Below are 21,034 nucleotides of genomic sequence, written 5' to 3'. Positions count from 1 at the left end.
CCCGGCCCCGCTCCGGAGGGGTGTTTTCCCCTGGGGAGCCCTGACATTGGAGGAAGGGAGGACGCGGCGCGAACGTCCCCAGCGCGGGGACTCCAGCGTGGGAAGCCGCCGAGCAGGGACGGGGTGGCGGGTGACCCGCCCGCGGGAGGGAGAGCCAGTCGGCTAAGCGGGGGGCGGGACACAGGGCTGAACCGTACCTCGGTCGGCGGGCTGGAGCCAAGGGCAAGGTCGGCGTCCCCGAGCGTGGCTTCCCACGGCGGCTCCCGCGGCTCCTGGAGCCAGACGCGTGGCGCAGGGCCCACGTGGCCGGCCGCGCGCCGGGCTGTGTTTACATTCTGCAGCCGCTCCACGTGGTGCGCAGCCCTCGCCTCCCATTGGCCCGCGCGCCAGCCCGAGCAGAGCTCCTCCCGCGGGGGCGGGCCGCTGGCTCCCCGCGCCTCTCCGGAAAGAGCCGGGTTCCCGTGGGCCTTGGCGGGACGGCTCGGGCGCGCCCCGGGATGGCCCCTTCTTAGCCGCTCGGTGCTTCCCGGGGTCGCTCCCGCTGGGTCGCACGCCGGGCTGAGCCTGACACCCTCAGGATCCGGGGTGACGGGCGGGAGGGAACGGAACCGATTGGCGGGAGGTGCGGAAGCAGAGCGGGGAGCCGGGTCCGGAGGAGGAGCTTCTGAGCGCTGCCTCCCGCCGGCGGGCCGCGCGGGCAGGTGAAGGGGGCGCAGGTGGCCGCGGGCTGCGCGCCTGGAGACGTCCCGCGGCCCCTCGGGGTGGGCCGGCGCGGACCGAGGCCGGGCGCGTGGGCTGCGGGACGGCGCGCGGGCGCGCGGGGGCGGGGAGCGCGCTGGCTGGAGGTGTCAGTCCGAGGCGCATGCGTGCGGGGCGGGCCTATATATTGGGTTGGCGCCGGCGCCAGCTGAGAGCCGAGCGGCGGGTCCGGCGGTGAGGAGGTGCGGTGCGGAGCGCGGGATGCGGGAGGGAAGAAAGCCCGCTCCTTTGGCTGCTCCGTTCCCGGCGGGAGGCCGAGGGAGGAGGGAGGGCTGAGGGCTAGGCGGCTGGTGGGGCTGGCTCCCCGCGCTCCGTCCCTGTCGGGACCTGGGGCAGGGGGTCGAGGGAGCGACGGGGGTGGGGGGCTGCCCCTGAGTGCCCAGCCACGGAGAACTCCCCTCGTCCTGCGGGCTTCTCTCCCACCCCCATTTGGGGAGCCATCCCGCGGGAGGATGGGTGTCTGGGTCCCCTTCACGGGGAGAAAAGTCCCCGAACAGCAGTTCCCCGTCTGGAATGTAACCCTCTTTCTTTCACTGTCACCCCTACCTGGAGCTGGGGTCCCGGCGCCCCCTCTTAGCGGCAGGCAGGCCCGGGTGGGGAGGGGAAGGAGAATGAAGGGCGCGACCAGCCTGCTCCCCCCGCCCCTTGCTCCCCGCCACCGCCGCTCCAAATTGGCGCGGAACCGGCTCTCCGCAGCCTCCGCGGCTCGGCCGGGATGGAGGGAGTGGGGGCGCTGTCTCACCCACTCGCGGGGGGTGGGGAGGTGCCGAGAAGACCCATGTGGGGGAGATCTCCCTCCCTGCGCTTTCGGGGTGCTGGGGTGTGCTTTGTAGATATTTGAAGACTCGACTCGCACCCTGGCTGTACAGTAAGTTGAGGAAATGCAGGCTTGTGTCCAAAATGAACGCCATGAGATAGCGAATGTCGTGCCGGGCAGCAGGGGGTGTCAGACCACCTCCGGGGGGCTTAGCTGTCACCCCCGAATCAGCGTCCTCTGGGCACGTGGGGAACTGGGATGGCGAGGTGTCTGACTCGTTTTCTCTCCCCCCTCCAGAGGTTTCCTACACCTGAAGAGAATGTCAAGACGCAGGTAACTTTGTCTGTCTTGGAGAAGTGTTTCAGTGTTAGCCGCGGCCTTTGAAACGCATGATTTACTAATTAAACGTTCTTTTTTAAAATCCATCGTAGTAGCCGTTTGCAAGCTAAGCAGCAGCCCCAGCCCAGCCAGACGGATTCCCCCCAAGAAGCCCAGATCATTCAGGCCAAGAAGAGAAAAACAGCCCCGGTGAGCTGAGGGGAGAGGAGAGCAGAGGAGAGGAGAGGGCTGGCGGGGACCTCGGTGTAACAGTCGCCTTCTCTGTTTTTCAGGATGTCAGAAAGCGGAGCGAGGAGAAGGTCGCCCAGAAGCAGCAGTATGAGATCAGGGTAATGCAGACCGGGGCTGCGTGGGGTTGGCTTGGCAGTCGGTTCGCCTGACACTTTCACTTGATGCCCCTAGAGGTCAGCAGGGAGGCGCTTCTCCGGAGGGTGGTTTGGAAGTGCCTGAATCCTGCTCAAGTTTGCCTTGAAGCAGCTGGTTCCTCTTTGTGAATTCCTCCCTCTCGGAGCGGAGCTGCCCAGTGCACCAGGGCCCGCCTCATCGGTCCCGTGTACCGCTCTTTGTTCCCCTCCGACGGGAGGGGAGGCCCTCTTAGCTGCTCCTTGTGGCGCAAATAGGATGCGAGGTCACTGCCAGACTGGCACCAGCCCCCTGCTACCGAAGTCCTCCTGTGTGTTGTAAAGAAAACACTGTAGAGACAGTGGCTCTCTTTGAAACCAGCATTGATTGGGGGAAAGGGTCCTTTAAGGAGGACTTAAGTAATTGATTCCACTTGCTTCCATTCTTAAGGTTTTGCCTGAAAGTAATCTAAGGTATCAGAGCAAGATTAACTGGAGGGGGGGCACGTGGGGAAGCTTTTTATAACACAAGGTGCCCTTGGCACTATTGATAAATAACAGCAATTTTATAAATCTGTAAGTTATTAGTATCTGACTACAGATGCAGTTATTCCTCCATTCCCCCAATACGTAATGTCTTGTATTTCCAGAATACCAGTTACTCTTTATGAAGATTGACATGAGCTATATGACTTACTTATAAAATATAAGTAGAACTGCCAGCTTACTAAACTACATTGTCAGCATGTTAGCTAGCAATGGTGTTTGGGGGAAACTGTAGACTGTTTAGAAATATTAGCTTCCATTTATGAAAGATCTCAGATAAAAGCTGGTTTCCTATTGCACAGATATTCTTTTTTTCTTTTAAATGACAGAATTGTTGGCCACCTGTATTATCTGGGGGGATCAGCCCTTGCATTATCATTGAAACACCCCACAAAGAAATAGAAACAAGCGACTTCTCCAGATTTACAAATTACAGATTTAAAAATCTTTTTATTAATCCTTCACCTTTGCCTGATTTAAGGTAAGAAAATTTTCAGTAATTTAATATCAGATTAAAATTGTATGGATTTCATAAAGGGCATTACTTTATTTTTTGCCTTCATTATAAGATAGAAAAACTTGTAAAAATGCTTTCTTTACTGATATTTAAGCATATATAATCTGACTAGTGCTATTTGCAAATGATAGAGGAATTTTAAACATTGATTCTATAAGGTTATTTTCATTTGCTTGCAGAGTACGGTAAGCCTTATCAGAACTGAATCACCTTTTTAATGGAGTTTAAATAATTTATCTAAATTGTTACGATGGAAACATTTTAACATGTATCATTTGATATATCCCATTTATTTCTTACCAAGCTTAGTAAGGTCTATACTTTTTTTCTAGTTAATGAACAGGACTAGGAAGTACAGCTTATACCAAACCTCTAGTAATTAGAGTCACTGTAGGTGACTCTACTATTGGTGAACTAGTTGGAGGCAACTGAAACTTGACTCTACTGGGATCATATGCTTTAAATATTTGCCTTTTTAGTATTGCTCTTGAGAAAACATGGCTATCTTAAACAGGAATATTATAAGTAAATGGAAACAAACATTCTTTTGAAATCTGTCAATTTAGATTATCATAATCAAGTTTTTGCTGTATGATTTCAGATTTCTACTTTTTCATGCTAAAAGTTAGATAAAACTACCTTAAGAGTGTCTCCTTCCAAGTTCTAAATTGAAAGTTGGATTTCAGTGTCTTATAGTTGAATTTTTCCTATGTAAAACACAGCTTGTATATTATGTAAACCACACAGTTATTTCTTTTTACCCTTTTTCCATAGCTGGGGATGTTCAAATGATGTTTGGCTAAACATGTTAAAGAAAGAGACCCGGTATGTTCATGACAAACATTTTGAAGTTCTGCATTCTGACTTGGAACCACAAATGAGGTCAATACTTCTAGACTGGCTTTTAGAGGTATGTTCCAGCAATACAAATTTCCTCTCTCTGTATGATGGAAAATATTTAGACGTAAAGGTGCTTTTCATGTGCCCTCATGATGTATTACCCATTGCCAGCAGCCACCTTGTTTGGGGCTACTTACTGTAGTTGATAGTACCGAAATGGAAAATGTCTGTAAGAGTAAAATCATGAGGACACAGCCACTGCATCTCACACAACCCAAACCCAATTCAGAATTCTTGATATTGGGGTATTGCTGTGTACCAGACGCCGTTCAAGGTGCTGAGGGTATTCAAGATGTGCAAAGTGAAAAGACTAGGCTTCAGGGCTTTCAGAAGTCCTTTCTGTATCACCAAAATCAAGTTATGATTTGTAATCCTGATTTCTATGTCCTAAACCAGTGGTTGGCAAACTCAGTCAACAGAGCGGCAAACCGCGGCTCACGAGCCGCATGTGGCTCGCGAGCCGCAGTTTGCTGACCACTGATCTAAAGGAATGAGTGATCTTGAAGTCCCTACAGAGTGTGCCAGAACTAACTTGTTTAAGCCCACTCACTATTACTGAGGAAATGCTTACATTGAAGACTAACTGATTTTTGCTCTGTAATTTCCCTATTAAAGTAGATAGAAATGATATATTCTAAGGGAGAAAAACTATAGCCTTTCTGGTGGAGTAACACATGGCAGACAGAGTAGACCTGCCAGAAGCTACTCAAAAAAGTCTTTAGGACTACAAAATGTTCTTTTGAGTCAGGTTATCTTAATTCCTTATTCTGACTAGAAAGGAAGATTGTATTTCAGTCATGAAGTTAAAAGGTGGTGGTTGGGTTTTTATTTTTTCTAAGTGTCTTGTGATCATGGAAGCAATTTAAGCACAATTATGTTGATTTTGCTTTATTTTCCTTTTTACGTTTCATTGATTTTTATCTAGTGATGGTCTATCAAATGTATTTCTATTTTCCCTTAAATATATGATTAGGTATGCAAAACTGTACAGAATACATTAAGACAAATCCAACAGTGTTAAATTCTACTTTGTCTTAGTATACAGGGTGGGGCAAAAGTATGTTTAGAGTTGTTCATATGGAAAATAATAAACTATTGAGTAATCACAACTGTAAACCTACTTTTGCCCAACCCTATATCCTTTCAGCATTTGAAAATCTATTTATTACCTAAATAGTTTAAATCATAAGATCTCACTATATGTAGGAGATTTTTTGAAATTCAGTATCCATCTCTTATTTTAAAACATGTAGTAAACTAGTAATAAGTTTCTTTAACACACCGTTTATCAGAACCTCTATCCCTGTTTTCTTATCTTCAAAATGGGGATAACGGCCCTTAAAAGTTTCCCCTATGATAAATGTGGAAATGACAGATACTATTTATTATTAATAACAATAATGAACAGAAGAATTCCCATTACAGTCCTAAACAAGATATATGATAAAAAAAGTTTATCATTAATGTTATTCATTGTTTTCTTCTACAATTTTACCCAGTACAATAAAACATGAAAAATAAATGACATTGAAACACCATTGTCATTTTTTAGTTAAATATCTAAAGTGAGAAGAGAATCAGTTGGAACTATTAGGATAAGAATATAAACTAAGCATGAAAATTTACCTATCTGTCAGCAATAAACAATTAGGAAATGAGTAGAAAAAAGTTCTCATTCATACTCAGTAAAAATATAAATGTATCTGGGAATAAATACATTTTTTAAGTCCATATGAAAAAAAAACTAAAATAAGAGTAAATGCAGACAATAGATTTGTTTATCCTGTTAGTGCATGTTATTTTTCTCCCCAATCTTAACTTTGGTATCCTAAAAAGCAAAGTTGGGTTTATAAAAGTATTGTAAGGTCTGGTATGCTAAAATACAATTTTCTAATTTGGAGAAATTCATGGAGTAATATTTAAACCTTGGGGTTCTTGTCTAGGTATGTGAAGTATATACACTGCATAGGGAGACGTTTTACCTTGCGCAAGACTTTTTTGATAGATTTATGTTGACACAAAAGGATATAAATAAAAATATGCTCCAACTCATCGGAATTACCTCATTATTCATTGCTTCCAAACTTGAGGTAAGTTCTCAAAGTTTATCCAGAGACATATTTACCAACCCAGTTTTTAAAATCAACACATCAATTCCAGAAACACTACTACTTTGATATTAACTCCTTAGGGAAGATGAGTGGGTTTTTCAATGTTTTCTGAACATTATGATTTGGATAAATATCATAGTTTCCTTTTTAGTATCCAAGCCTATTATAAGTTTCTGGTTTAAATTCTGGAATTAGTATCTAGGTCAAATATTACATGGCTCATTCTGCCAAACAAAATACCAGTATACTGATGCTGTCCCTATATACGGAATTATGGCACTTGGACTCAATAGAATGGTCTTTGAAAACTGATTAACCAATCAAATGAAATGCTTTTTTGGGTTAAAATAATATTTTTGTATCTGATGGTGGTGCCAGGATAGAAGGCAACTCTTCCTGCTTGAGATTTTCCTTCACACAATCTCAATATGAATATGAGTATCATTGGTACCTTCATCTGAAATTTTTGAAGCCTGTTTGGAGGGTAGGAGGACTAAATCATGCATTGATTTCCTTGTGTATTTTTTTCTTCCAAATTTGCCTTTTGAGCTTTAAGAGATATCCCCAAATTCTGCCAAATTTGGTGACTTAGTATTCAGTCAATTCTTAACTGAAATCATACTTTGTTTCAGATATCTTTCTAGACTGAAATCTTCATATCTAACCTGTTTTCATCTGTGGCAGGCATCTTTTCTGCTCATTTGACCATCCTAGTTCTCTGGACTGCTAAAGCAGACCTGTTATCAGCCAAACTGCACAAACCATCCTTTTGTATTAGCGTAAAGGAAATGTTTTCAGTTTCTAGAACTTATTGAGTGTTGTTTTATTCTGACCAACGTAGTAGGCAATCTTAAAACAAGAGTGGCTTTTTGTGTTTTAACTGAAATGACTGTTCAAAATACTGGTGATGTTTATTAACTGCAATTCAAGATCAATTCCATGAAAATAAGTCTCATTTAATATAGTTGGCTAATTTAGACCTAGATATGAAAGATACCTTTAAATGTACGGTTGCTTTGGCTATTGTAGAATTATTTTACTAAGATTTATTTCCCTTTGTGAACCTGTCCTTAAAAATGAAGCCTGGCTCTAGCCAGCTTGGCTCATGAATAGTGTGTCAGCCTATGAACTGAAGGGTCCCGGGTTCGGAATAGTGTGTCAGCCTATGAACTGAAGGGTCCCGGGTTCGATTCTGGTCAAGGGCACATGCCTGGGTTGCGGGCTAGATCCCCAGTCGTGGGGCGTGCAGGAGGCAGCCGATGGATGATTCTCTCTCATAACTGATGTTTCTCTCTCTCCCCCTCCCTTCCTCTATGAAATCAATACACACACACACACACATATAAAATGAAGCCTGTAGGTAGTTTGTATATAATTCTTTTGTTTTTACCTCAATCTCAACTGTGCTTAACACTAATTTTAAAATCCATGTTAAAGGAAATCTATGCTCCTAAGCTCCAAGAGTTTGCTTATGTCACTGATGGTGCTTGCAGTGAAGAGGATATCTTAAGGATGGAACTCATTATATTAAAGGTAATAATAATTATATATTTTATTATTCTAGCTGCAATTTAATAACAGTAATTATTACTGAATCTCAAATACTACAATGTAAGTAATCAAAACCGAGGTTTTAGTATTAGGATCCAGTTCTAAAGAGGCTAATGCAAAATATTAACAATGTTATGGATAAAAGAGGAATTTGCTTAGGGGCTTAATCACAAGGAACAACAGCAGCCTGTAATTATTGGAATCGAGAGTCTAGGTCAGTGGTCGGCAAACTCATTAGTCAACAGAGCGGCAAACCAGTTTGCCGACCACTGGCTTAACGTATTAAATTCTATTTTTCTGTATCTTTCAAGTTTCTATATTGAGAATATACTACTATTCAAAGTAATTATGGACATTTTCGAAACATATAGTTAGTAGTTAGCATATAATATATATAAATGAATTCGAACGATTCCCAGACCTTAGTCATTTTCCCCTTCTTCCAGCAGACAGAAAATAGATTTCACTGCCTTTTTTCTATATGCAGAGAAAGGGCTATTAATAGAAAAATGGAGGAGAGATTAGAGATTAAAAAGTGAGTGTAAACTACTCTAGCATGTTATTAAATTTGGACATCATGGGTTTATTAATAGGATATACAAGGAAACCTAATCAATATGACTTTTATTTACAAATTATCATGTTATGTTTACAAACTGTAAACACTCGGGTAGCTCTGTTAGAATGGGATCTTGTTGGCATGTTGATACTGCTTTAATAATAAAATTATCCAGATTCAGACTTGTAGTACAAGAAGGATGTAAAGGGAAGATGGCATTCTCTGCGCAGTTCTACAGGTGTTAAGACCCTCTGCTTTCTCCTAATTATTTTGGACTTCTTATAAATGGTAAAGTCTCAGGGCTTCGTGGAGGGAAAGATGTCACTGGAGATTACAGTAGTAAAGAAAAAGTTTAGAATCAATTCTTTGACAATCTGAACGGAATTTGTTATGGAGTCATTGAATACAATTAAAAGAGTAGTTTTAATGAAGTAGAGAACAGATTTGGAAGACCAGCGACTGCAAGAAATGAGAAAAGCAGTAATGAATAATAGGCTGAATGAACCTTGTAAATAAAGACAACTAGAGAATAAGAGGGTCCATGTCAATAATAGACTATAACACACAAGCAGCTTTAGCTTGTGAGGTATCGATAAATATCTTGAATAAAAATAGGGGTGCAGAATAATAAAACTCCTAGGAAAAAATAAGCCTAAAAACAGTTTCTTACATGGCTAGTTTAGAAAGTAGCTATACAATGTGGTATCTATGTACCTGTATTTATTAACAGGCGTTTTAATTTCATTTAACAGGCTTTAAAATGGGAACTTTGTCCCGTAACAGTCATCTCCTGGCTCAATCTCTTCCTTCAAGTCGATGCTCTTACAGATGCTCCTAAAGTTCTTCTACCTCAGTATTCTCAGGAAAAGTTCATTCAGATAGCTCAGGTATTGACATTGTTATTGAATATATGCTAATGTTGACTACAGGTTTTGTTTAGCTTTTTAAAAAATTGATTGATTTGAAAGAGAAACATCAATTAGTTGTTCCGCCCACCCATGCATTCCCAGGCTGATTCCTGCATGTGCCCCAACCAGGAATCGAACCAGCACAGCCCTGGCGCATTGGGATGCTGCTTCAGCGGAGCCAGGCGCCAGGGCCGTTAGTGTATTTATAGTCATAAATAAGCTATCCAACAAATGACACTTTCTAACTCTCTATCCCTCTCCCTTCCTCTCTGTAAAAAATCAATGTATATATAAAAAAAGAAAATCTATTTTTCTATGTAGGATGTGAAAATCTAAAACACTTCGTGAGCACTAAAACTGGATAACCAGTAAATAGATTGGAATTGGTTCGTTTTTTAAAACTTTTACATGAAGGCTTAATATTTTTAGTCAGAATTCCCAGCATCCTAGGTCAGTGGTCGGCAAACTCATTAGTCAGCAGAGCCAAATATCAACAGTACAACGATTAAAATTTCTTTTGAGAACCAAATTTTTTAAACTTAAACTTCTTCTAACGCCACTTCTTCAAAATAGACTCGCCCAGGCCGTGGTATTTTGTGGAAGAGCCACACTCAAGGGGCCAAAGAGCCGCATGTGGCTCGCGAGCCGCAGTTTGCCGACCACTGTCCTAGGTTATCATAAGCAGCCATGTATATCCTTTTGATAGACAGCAGAGCTTTGATAAGTTCATAAACAACATAGAAACATTTGTAGAGGTATATAATTCATTTCCAGTTCTTCTCACTTTTCTATCTTCTGGATCAATGGGGCAAACATAATTTAAGTTTTTTTTTTTTTTTTAATTATTTCAGAGAGGAAGGGAGAGAAACATCGATAGAGAATCATTGATCAGCTGCCTCCTGCATGCCCCCTACTGGGAATTGAACCTGGGCATGTGCCTCCAGGACAGGACCCTTCAGTCTGCAGGTTGACGCTTTATCCACTGAGCAAACTGGCTAGGGCATAATTTATGTTTCATTCACTGGACTGGTATCACTTCAGGCCTCTGAAATCTAGTCCTTTTACAGCTCTTATTGCCTGAAATATACTGCTTCTTAACTAATCTGTTTAGAAACATGTTTTCTCCTTGTGTATCTACTTCACCGTAGTCTTAACAGATGGTTCTTAAAATGTAACTTTCCAGGTTCAAAATGTTCCAGTAATCAGAACTCTAAAAGTTCTGGCCTCTTAAAGACCCCTTATGATCTAACCTAGGTTATGCCTCTGCAACTACCCCATTTTTAAATAAGGAATAAAAGTACTCCTTGCTTATTTAACATTTTTTACTATAGATGTTCTGAACTACTTGAGTTCCAAAGGAAATGCTTTCTCATTTATATTTACAAATGCCGTTTTCTATACCTACAACACTACTTCCCAATCTCCCTGGCTACCTTGTATTGGTCATTGAAGCAAAAGGTCTTCCCCACACGGGATTAGGTGCCCTTCCTACTCGTCAAGGTCACACTATGTAACAATCCCCCAAGACTCCACTTTCTTCAGGGTGGCGGCTTATTTTGGGAACCCTCTCGTTTTAGCAGTTCTTGGCATGTGGTCCATATCATAAACACTCTAAAATATTAGATGATTGGTATTTATTAGATTTTCACATCCTACATAGAATAAGAGTGTAGATTTTCTTCACTTGTATGTGGCAGTTACAGCAGCCTTAAGAAGTAGAGAACTTAAATTGTTAAAAATGTTAAGGTAATTTTAATTCTAATGTGTAAAATAGGTACTGTGTATTCAAAAGTGCTACTGAGTTTTGATATTTCATGTCTCCTAAATACTTTGTACTTTTGCTTTTTCCTTTGTCAGCTTTTAGATCTGTGTATTCTATCCATTGGTTCATTAGAGTTCCAGTACAGAGTACTGGCTGCTGCCGCCCTGTGCCATTTTACCTCTATTGAAGTCGTTAAGAAAGCGGCAGGTAAGCCATTATTTTACCTTCTTACCTGTTCACAACTTTTAGAGGACTATTAATTTATGAACTCCAGCATGCTGCTAAACAGAAACTTAAAATTTTAATGGGAAAAATTTAGCAGTGTAGTGATTATCTTCCCTTCTGCTAGTTCAAATCCTCAAAGTCTATCCACAAAAAAAAATAAGGTCAAATGGAATTTAAATCCATTTGAAGTTAATCAACATGATTATAGTTGTGCTTTAAGAGTTCTTTGGGTTTTGATCATTTTAATTTCCTATATAGAAGGTACTGGTTAAGAAGCTCTAAGTCTTTTTTCCTCAAAATAGTCACACATAGTTTGAGTCATAATCTGTTTTGACTTGCTAAAACTTATTGATTTGGGCTTCTTTTTTAAAATGAGTTTTAATATAACTATCCTTAAATTTGGAAGCAGGAAGAAATTCATTAGGCATATATTAGATACTTTCTGATGTAACCTTACATTTTGCTAACTTTTTTCTTCCTAGGTTTGGAATGGGACAGTATTTCTGAATGTGTAGATTGGATGGTGCCTTTTGCCAGTGTAGTAAAAAGGACTAGTCCAGTGAAGCTGAAGATGTTTAAGAAGATTTCTATGGAAGACAGACACAATATCCAGACACACACAAATTATCTGCCTATGCTGGTATGTTTCTTGTGGGTTTTTTTGTTCTTGATAGTAAGTCACCAAAACAATGACAGTAAGGATGCTACAGAATAAAGAGATAGAAAGTTCTAATGGGCACAGTGATTTCAAAATGTAGAAGAGTTAATAACTTTGAAGTTAAAGCAAGATTTGTGAAGTTTCTTAAGATCAATGCCAACAGTCTAAGAGTTTAAAAAAAATACAGTTACAGCAGTTAAAATTGCTGAATCTTAGAATATGACATCAAGTTGCAAAGACACAAAAAAGACCATTGTAAATAGACCCAGAGACATAGAAGCATCCAACAGACTATCAAATCTCAGAGGGAAGGCAGGGGAGGGTGGGGGTGGGGTGGAAGAGATCAACCAATTGACTCATATGTGCATAACCCATGGACACAGACAATAGGGTAGTGAAGGCCTGGTGTGGGGAGCAAGGGGGTCATATGTAATTCTTCCAATAAGAAAAAGACATGCTCATTTCCTTTATATGTACCTCTCTGCATCTATTATCTGTATTTATATCTATGCTTTTTATAAATAAGGTAAAATTTGTCATAAATGGAAAAATAAAAAAGACCATTATATTAGGCCTAAGCAGCCTCAATTTCGTATCCAGAAATCTGGTTAGACTTTATTTTATTATGTCAATACTTTACCTTAGCTGCTAATCTCTGCATTTCTTCACACGTGTAGGAGGAAGTCAGTTACGTAAACACCCTCAGGAATGGGGGGCAACTGTCACCGGTGTGCAATGGAGGCATCATGACGCCACCGAAGAGCACTGAAAAACCATCAGGAAAACACTAAGAAGCTAACTAAGCTGACAAGTATTCACTCAGTTTTGGGCAAAATGGCATTAAAATGTACTATCGTTTTACAGGAAAATAGTGGCAGGACTACCCTAGCAATTCAGAAATTTCAATGTCATTCTTTGATTTAAAAAACCACGTAAAATTGGCACTAAGAAATGTATTTCATTGTCAGCTGTTTAAAGAAACAGCAAGCCTTGTTTACAAAAAATTCATTCCCAAGGTGACTGGAGAGAAGCCAGCCACAATTTATGCCATAAAAACTTTTTGATCCAGTGTTACTATTTTGATGGACTAGGAATTTTATCATTAAAATCTTAGACTAGGTAAGTGCTACCTAAAAGATACATTAAGTGATACAGTACTTTGAATCTAGTTTTTAGATTCTCAAAATTCATATTAACTTGCTTAGTGCAATTTGGTTCTTGAAAATAAAATTTAAGCATGTTTACAAAGGTTTAGTTTTGTAATAAGGTGACTAATTTATCTATAGCTGCTGTAGCAAGCTATTATAAAACTTGAATTTTTATTAATGGTGAACTTTAAAATGTTTTTTTAGCTAGTTTGTCTTGCCATACATAACATTTTTAACCCATAAGGCTAAGAACATGGTGTTTAAAACGGCGCTCTCAACAGTGGGAATACCAAAGAAATTATAAACAACGTAAATGCTGTGGCTCCTACATGGGGCTTCAACATACAGGTTGCTTTATAGTAACTTTTTGTACATCATAATTTGAGTGAAAATGAAGTACCCTTTCAAACTATTTATATGAGAAAGTCACTTTATTACTCTAAGGCAGTGGTCGCCAATCCTTCGGACCTCATGGACCACTGGTTGGCAACCGTTGCTCTAAGATATCCCTAAGGATTATTATTTTTTATTTAGTGTGACTAAGGCTTTATTTACATTTGCAAAACTGCTAAGGTCCTTTTTAAATTCCTACACGAGTTAAGCTTGATCACTTTGACACTGTCCTTAACACCTGACCTAAACTTCTATTAAGGCAGAAAAGTATTAAATGTATACCAATTCCCAGCTATCTATTTATTTAAAAAACAAGTAAACTTCACATAAGAAGTTGGTATATAGACTAGTTCTACATAAATGTTTTTGGAAAAATGTAATTTCAGCATCAAAAATGGATTTAATTAGAAAACAAATTATAGATTGTTTATTGTTACTAGACGTGTGAATCTCTTCTTTGAAGAAATTATAAAATTTAAGCTATTATGGCATGAAATCTTCTGTATAGTTTGTTTTTAAATTGTTTCGGTATTTTGTCTGGAAAGAAAACACCACTAAATGTATATATTTGTATTATATATAAACTTCATCTTTTAATACTGTTTATATTTAGCCTATTGTTTAAAAAATAAAGTTAAAAAATTTTAACTGCTTAAAAGTAAAGTTTTGCCATTGCTTGTAGAAACTTTTTTTTCCTCCTCTGCGCTGCCAGCTGTAACACTTCTTCGGGGTTGCTTGCGTTCAATTCTGTCTGACCAATGGCTTTGATCTTCCAAAACAGAAAAGTGATGTTATTAGAGATCTGGCAAAAAGTAAAGTCTTGCTAACATATACATACATGAAACTACTTACTGGTATAGAAGTTATAGCAAGGTGGGGGTCAGATGGGCAAATCATATGTGGCCTTACAGGCCACTGTATGGACTTAAACAGTGTGAGATGAGAAACCATTTAAAGGTCTAGAGTAGAGAGATGACATGATCTAATATTTTAATATGAAATAAACTAGATGCAAAAGCTCATTATCAAAATAGGATCTTTTAAAAAAAAACACTAATAACCAACTTTTAGAAATAATAGACACAAAATCTTAAGTATATTACTGAAGCAAGACACAAAATAACTTACCGCAATTTGTCTTTTATCTGTTTCTCCTCTTTTGTGATGAAGATCTAAATGAATCAGTTAAGAATAATAAATCTAATACTATTAAAAACCACAACAGAATCTCAACTCTTTTTTAGGTTTGGTTTAGAAGATACACATTATTAAATACTTCTTTAATTTACAGAAATGAACTGGACTAATATCACATGTGATATTAGATGAAAGGATACAAGTCAAGTATTCCAAAATGGTAACATCCCATATGTAGTCATAGTAGGAGTCCATAGCATCATGACTGAAAAAATAGAATTCAGTTACTTCCTCTTAAGCAGAAATATAGCAGCTTCATTTCTTTTTTTAAAATCATGCGTACCTGTTTTGCTCCTGCAGTGATTTAAAGGCTGTTTTGTAGTCAATTTCTCTGAGGAACTGACATAAAATTGCCACCTACATGAACAAATAAGGATTTGAAAATGGTTTAAGGTAACTAGTGTGAACAATAACTCCTGGTTTTAGAGGGGAAATTTTTAATGATTATTATATCAAGAATATATCAGCCTTACAGTTCACCCTGAGGGATTAGCTCATATTGATGGATCCCATCCAATTTCAATTGCAAAAACCTCTATACAAACAACTGCCTTCCCAATATTTTCTTCATCTACAGTTTTTAGAGATTTATTTGAATGAGAAACTAGCAAAAAGCCAGTTCAAAAAATTGAAGGGAATGGAAAACTGTCAACAGTGTCATGACATTCAAGGACATAAGAACATGCTTAAACCTTGACAGATGGCAGACACAGCTCATTTTGGCAAAATTTAGGCTGCCAGTCTGCTTAACCTAAAGCAGATCCACTTCAATCAAGTATGTAGGTCATAATGCTTATTTATTTTTAAAATATTTTTAAATTAAAAAAATATAATTCATATACCATGAAATTCACCCTTTTAGAGTGCACAATTCAGTGGTTTTTAGTATATTTACGAAGTTGTGCAACCATCACAACTATCAAATATCCTCCCTTCCGGTCTCCTTCCCATCTCCTCCCCTTGCAAAAACTCCATACCCATTGACATCACTCTCCATTCCTCTCCCCCGCCGTCTCTGGCAACCACTACTCTACATTCTGACTGTATGGATGTGCCTCTGCTAAACATTTCATATTAATGGGATTATACAACAGCCTTTTGTAGCTGGCTTTTTTCACTCAACATAATACTTGTAAGATTCATCCCTGTTTTAGCACATATCAATACATCATCCCTTTTTATGACAGAATACTATCCCATTGTAGAGACATCAAATTTTGTTTATCTATCCATCAGCTAACAAACACTGGCTGTTTCCAAGTTTCCGGCTGCTATAAACAATGCTGCTGTGAACATTCATGTACAGGTTTTTCTGTGAACATATGTTTTCTATTGGTCATAGACAGGAAAGGAAGTGCTGGGTCATATCGTAATTACACTTTTAATTTTTTGAGGAAATGCCAAACTTTTCCCAAAAGGTTGCCCCATTTTATATTCCTACCAGCATCATAGTTTCTCCACATCTTTACCAACAATTGTTTCTGTCTTTGAGTAACGGGCATATTAGTGAGTATGAAGTGGTATCTTACCATGGTATTGATCTGCATTTTCCTAATAACTAATGTACATATCTACTCTTAAATATAAGAAAACACACTTGAGAATGTTTCTTTTCCACTTAGAAGGTTTAAAGACCAATATTCTTTCATTTTACTTAAATTCTATAAAGCAGCCGGTTGCCAACCGGTGGTCCGTGAGGTCCAAAAGGTTGGCGACTGCTGGTTTAAGGAGACCTTTGGAGCAGCGGTCGCCAAGCGGTGGTCTGGACCACTGGTGGTCTGTAAGGTCCGAAAGGTTGGCGACCGCTGCTATAAAGAACTAAAAAGAACTTAAATATGCCAAATTCTTAAATACCATAAACTTAAGCAACAGTAAGGAAAATAAAAGCTATTTCCCAGTCCAATGCTTTATATTTACTATAAACTCTGATATACAGAAAAATAAACCAACATCAAAATATTAAACTAACCTGTGTGTGGCAATTCAGCAAAGAACAACACTTTATCATTCTTTTTATTACCTATAAAAACAATGTGGATTATTTTAAGAAACTAATTAACATCAATTATAATTAATGTACCGTTCTGATATGGGATGTGAACAGCAGGAGAGGTTGTACATTTTTACAAAACTCCCAACCACAGCAGAATACACATTTGTTTTTTAAAGTATACAGGGAACATTTACTAAGATATATGTGATAGCTGATACAAAGCAGGTATATGGGAACTCTAATTTTTTCTCTATTTGCTATGAATCTAAAACTGTTGTAGCCCTAGCCAGTTTGGCTCCATGGATAGAGCATCTGCAGGGTCCCGGGTTCAATTCTGGTCAAGGGCATATGCCCGGGTTGAGGGCTCAATTCCCAGCAGGGGGCGTGCAGAAGGCAGCCAATCAATGATTCTCTCTCATCATTGATGTTTTTTTTTCTCTCTCTCCCCTCTTCCTTCCTCTCTGAAATCAATAAAAATATATTTTTAAAAAATTTAAAAAATAAATGAAACTGTTCTAAAAAACAATTTATTCATTAAAAAAATAGTTACTGAAAATGTTTAAATATTAGACAGCAATCTGATCTAAAGCAATCGATTTGGGAGTAATCACAACAAACAGAGAAATGAAACTCACCCAAAGGGGACCCAGGAAGAGCATTTAAAGGCAGACAAGGAGGAAAAAAGCCAATAAAAACAACCTACCTGGTCTGTATAAACATCAGGGGGTACAGCTTTATTAAAGAAATCAGAACACACAGCTCCCGCCTGGAGGTAATAGTGAAGAGCTGCCGAATACTGATTTGTCGCTGGAGTAGAAAAAAGATCAAGAAATTATCAGTTAGAAAAACAGATGGGCCTCTTTGGTGAAGTCAGGTGACAAAAGCAGATTCAAACCATAGGCTTAGAGATAACACTCAAGAAAACACTGCAAAATATTGCCTTTTTTAAAAACCTACTTTAAAGAAGCAATATAATAGTTTTTGCCTTCTAAAAGTGACTACACAAAAATTTGTGTCAGATTTCTTGTCAAACTTACTAGTACAGAACTTAGTATTTGGAAGTACTTATTTCCCAAATGTCGTACTTAATTTGCTCAGGTAGTTTAAAACCAGTAAATCTTTTCTGAATAGATAATAAGATACTGATAATTCTTGGAGGGGCGGGGGGAGGGGCGTGGAGTGCAAGGTGTGAAAATAAGCATTAAAAATCGTCAACTAGCCTGGCCGGTGTGGCTCAGTGGTTGAGCGCTGATCTATGAACCAGGTTTTTTTTGTTTTGTTTTGTTTTGTTTTGTTTGTTTTTTCTATGAACCAGGTTTGATTCCCAGTCAGGGCACATACCTGGATTGCAGACTCAATCCCCAGAAGGAGGCAGCCAATCAATGATTCTCTCTCTCCCTCTCCCTTCCTCTCTGAAATCAACAAAAATATATATATATATATTTTTTTTTTAATATATTTTATTGATTTTTTTACAGAGAGGAAGAGAGAGGGATAGAGAGCTAGAAACACTGATGAGAGAGAAACATCGACCTGCTGCCTCATGCACACCCCCCACTGGGGATGTGCCCGCAACCAAGATACATGCCCTTGACCGGAATCGAACCTGGGACCCTTCAGTCCGCAGACCGACGCTCTATCCACTGAGCCAAACCGGTTTTGGCAACAAAAATATATATTTTTTTAAATCATCAACTATTTGCTTCAAAAATAATATAGGAGACAGCGAAATAATGTAGTGAGTGTACAGATAAAATGAGACTGGCCATAAGTTATTGCTAGAGCTAGGTGGCACATACATGTGGTTTCATTATAGTATCCTCTCTATTATAATATTTGAAATCTTCTCTTTAAAAAACTCAACTACTAAAACACTGATCATGAAATGATACCAGTCAGAAATTTTATATGACTTGTACACTAACAAAAGTTTTATCAAGTTGAAAAAAATCTATCACATAAAATGGGAGAATTATCAATGTATTCCCCAAAACATAATTATCAATTATATTTATTTTCACTTATAAAAATACTACAAAAACAAAACACAAAGCAAGCATACATCTCACTTACCAAAATAAATGTCTGCCTGAATAATTAACCAGGAATGGTTGTTTGGATTGATACTGCGGGCATACCGAACCAGCTCTTTCACTGTGATTGCCACAGCTTCAAAGTCCACTGACTGGAGGCTAAAGGGAAGACAATGACCAGTAAGCTCCATTTTAAGAAACAATTTCATATTCCATACACTCATTTACTAAAAACAAAAAGACTTACCCAAAATTTAGGTAACCATAAATAGTCTAAATATTACTAGTTGTAAATATATAAAAACTATCAAAACATCTAAGTCAGAGGAAGTGTGATAAGCTAATTTTTTATAAGCAGTCGAAAACAATCTGATTTTTGTTTTCTTTTCCCCAAAATGCCAAAGAAGGTTGACTAGACCACTCTAAAAAGGTCTCTTTAAATATTTTACAATATAAAGCATATAAAAGAGTTAGGATAAACACCTAGCTCCACTTTTTAGGCACAATTTACCAGTAACAAAATTAAATTAATCCTCACAATTCTGAGGGAGGTACTATTCATATACCCATTTTACAGATGCAAAAATTGGCACAGAAAGCAACTTGTCCAAGGTCATATACCAGGTAAGTGGAGTGGTTGAGACTCCAGTCCTAAGAGTTTGGCTAAGAGCCTCTAGGTAAACCATTCTTTTTGTTCATCCTACATAATAAAAAGGCAATATGCAAATTGCATCACTCCGCTATGCCCACGATTGGGCTGGCTGGAGGCGCGGGGGGCGGGACTCAGGGTGGCCGATTGGCTGGCAGTAGGAGCGGGGGGCGGGGACTCGCGAGTCCCCGTTCCCCGCTACTCCCGCAGGCCTAAACGGCTGGCGCTGCGGGAGGACCCAGGGGGCCCACGGAAGACGCCGGTGGCGGCCGAAGACGCCGGTGGCCGATTGCGTGGCCGCCAGCACCAGTTTTCCTCTGGCCACCGCCCCCCATCGGAGCGCCTCCCGAGTCCCGCCCTCAGCCTTCAGGAGGCGCTCCGATCAGCGGGTGGCCAGACGAAAACTGGTGCTGGCCGCCAGGTGAAGGAAAGTCTATTGCACGAAACTTCGTGCAACGGGCTTCTAGTTTATAATAAACACACACTAAAAATAAAGCATGGTACTCCTTTGGGAACCAAGCCTCAGTTAAGTGGAGGGAAGGGCCCCTCAGCCATTTTTGACCCTCCAATCTCCATATGAGATATAAAACTGTTTCCAGTCTCAAAGACTGAGATGGAAGCAAATTACTCATTCTACTGATTGCTTCCCTACCTACTGAAATCCTTTCTTCTTCACAGATGCCACTAAGAGCAATAAAATAAGGCCTAGGACATACCCTTCAGGCACAAAGTAAGAAGACTGGGGGGAAGAGAGGGAAGGAAAGTAACATTGGTGAGGAAACAAACATGGACTCTTCTGAGTGTGTGAGTGAGTGAGTGTGTGTGAGTGTGTGTGTGTATGAAGAGAAACATGTAAATGGTTTCTTCTTCCAGAAAAAGAACACTTTTTCTCCCCTAAAAAAATTCTCCCATCATCTTAATGTGATTCTCAGGTGATGAAAGTAAGGGGGAAGATTTCTTAAAGTAATTAAAGAGCTTAGGAAAGCAACTAAAAGGGATTGGAGCCTCTGATAATCACAGTGCTAGAGAAGATGTACAAAGAATTACTTAAAAAATAAAAATTAAAAAATAAACATTTTCAAATAGATACTTGTAAAAGAGATAAGATCCCGGAAACCTGATAGAAAGCCATTTTTTTAGCTTCCATTTTCTAAATTTTACCCACTGACAAGTAATCAGGACTACTTAGAGCTCTTCTGTTCTATCTAAGGCTGGTATACCTCAGCTCTTTAAGAGTTATGCCTTAGTCATAGCTTTTATCATTATTTCTTATAATCTTTTTTTTATTAAGGTATTATATGTGTACATATCTTACCATTGCCCCACCCCTACCCCCCACCTATATATGCCCTCACCCCCCAGAGTTTTGCATCCATTGGTTATGCTTATATGCACCTTAGTCATAGCTTTTAGAAAGACAATTACTATTATAGAGAAACACAAACTTAGCTATAGAACCCAAACACTGTAGCCTTTTAATCCAACTATTTAAGAGGTATCTATACCAGTCAGGATGGAACTAAATATATAAATAATTTAATAAAATGTAAGCTATAATACTTCTTACTTGGGGATGGAGGATGGCCAAATAGAAATGTGTTCAGCTGTAATATCATTCACAATGTCTTCCTTAAAAGGAAAAAAAAAAAAAAAAGGTGATTTAAAAGGAAGAGTATTTCAAACATTTT

At 39.5% G+C, this 21,034-nt stretch overlaps 2 protein-coding genes across 5 annotated transcripts in view; one reads left to right on the top strand and one right to left on the bottom strand.

The window, feature by feature from the left end:
- Positions 1–12,741, top strand: CCNE2 (cyclin E2). Of its 4 annotated transcripts, none has more exons than XM_079796085.1 (12): positions 1–701; positions 1,814–1,849; positions 1,948–2,044; positions 2,128–2,184; positions 3,072–3,223; positions 4,034–4,169; positions 6,103–6,249; positions 7,708–7,803; positions 9,133–9,267; positions 11,146–11,257; positions 11,758–11,915; positions 12,611–12,741. In XM_079796085.1, the coding sequence occupies exons 2-12, from the start codon at positions 1,836–1,838 to the stop codon at positions 12,722–12,724; spliced, it is 1,218 nt and encodes a 405-aa protein (XP_079652211.1). In that variant the 5' UTR covers positions 1–701; positions 1,814–1,835; the 3' UTR covers positions 12,725–12,741. The 4 variants fall into 4 exon arrangements, with proteins under 4 accessions (XP_079652211.1, XP_079652214.1, XP_079652212.1 ...); XM_079796088.1 differs by having other exon boundaries at positions 437–622; XM_079796086.1 differs by lacking the exon at positions 1–701 and adding an exon at positions 903–941.
- Positions 12,742–14,039: 1,298 nt separating this feature from the next.
- The window catches only part of INTS8 (integrator complex subunit 8), a 45,134-nt gene continuing 38,139 nt past the window's right edge, over positions 14,040–21,034 (bottom strand). Inside the window, exons 20-27 of the mRNA XM_079796084.1 lie at positions 20,914–20,975; positions 18,738–18,856; positions 17,368–17,471; positions 16,641–16,691; positions 14,955–15,028; positions 14,812–14,876; positions 14,603–14,646; positions 14,040–14,243 (exon numbers count right to left, since the gene is read on the bottom strand). Coding sequence (XP_079652210.1) covers positions 14,127–14,243; positions 14,603–14,646; positions 14,812–14,876; positions 14,955–15,028; positions 16,641–16,691; positions 17,368–17,471; positions 18,738–18,856; positions 20,914–20,975 — 636 coding nt within the window. The 3' untranslated portion in view covers positions 14,040–14,126. The remainder of the gene's footprint in view (positions 14,244–14,602; positions 14,647–14,811; positions 14,877–14,954; positions 15,029–16,640; positions 16,692–17,367; positions 17,472–18,737; positions 18,857–20,913; positions 20,976–21,034) is intronic.

This window comes from Cnephaeus nilssonii (assembly GCF_951640355.1).
Source record: "Cnephaeus nilssonii genome assembly, chromosome: 18".
NCBI classification, from domain to species: Eukaryota; Metazoa; Chordata; class Mammalia; order Chiroptera; family Vespertilionidae; genus Cnephaeus; species Cnephaeus nilssonii.
This window is presented reverse-complemented; position numbering and strand designations above follow the sequence as displayed.

What these genes read in the sequence shown, in the direction of transcription:
- CCNE2 (XM_079796085.1), top strand. An exon ending in AGCAGCAGTATGAGATCAGG is followed by an intron (nt 2,185 to 3,071) that starts GTAATGCAGACC and finishes TTTAAATGACAG; the next exon opens with AATTGTTGGCCACCTGTATT. An exon ending in AGTCGTTAAGAAAGCGGCAG is followed by an intron (nt 11,258 to 11,757) that starts GTAAGCCATTAT and finishes TTTTCTTCCTAG; the next exon opens with GTTTGGAATGGGACAGTATT.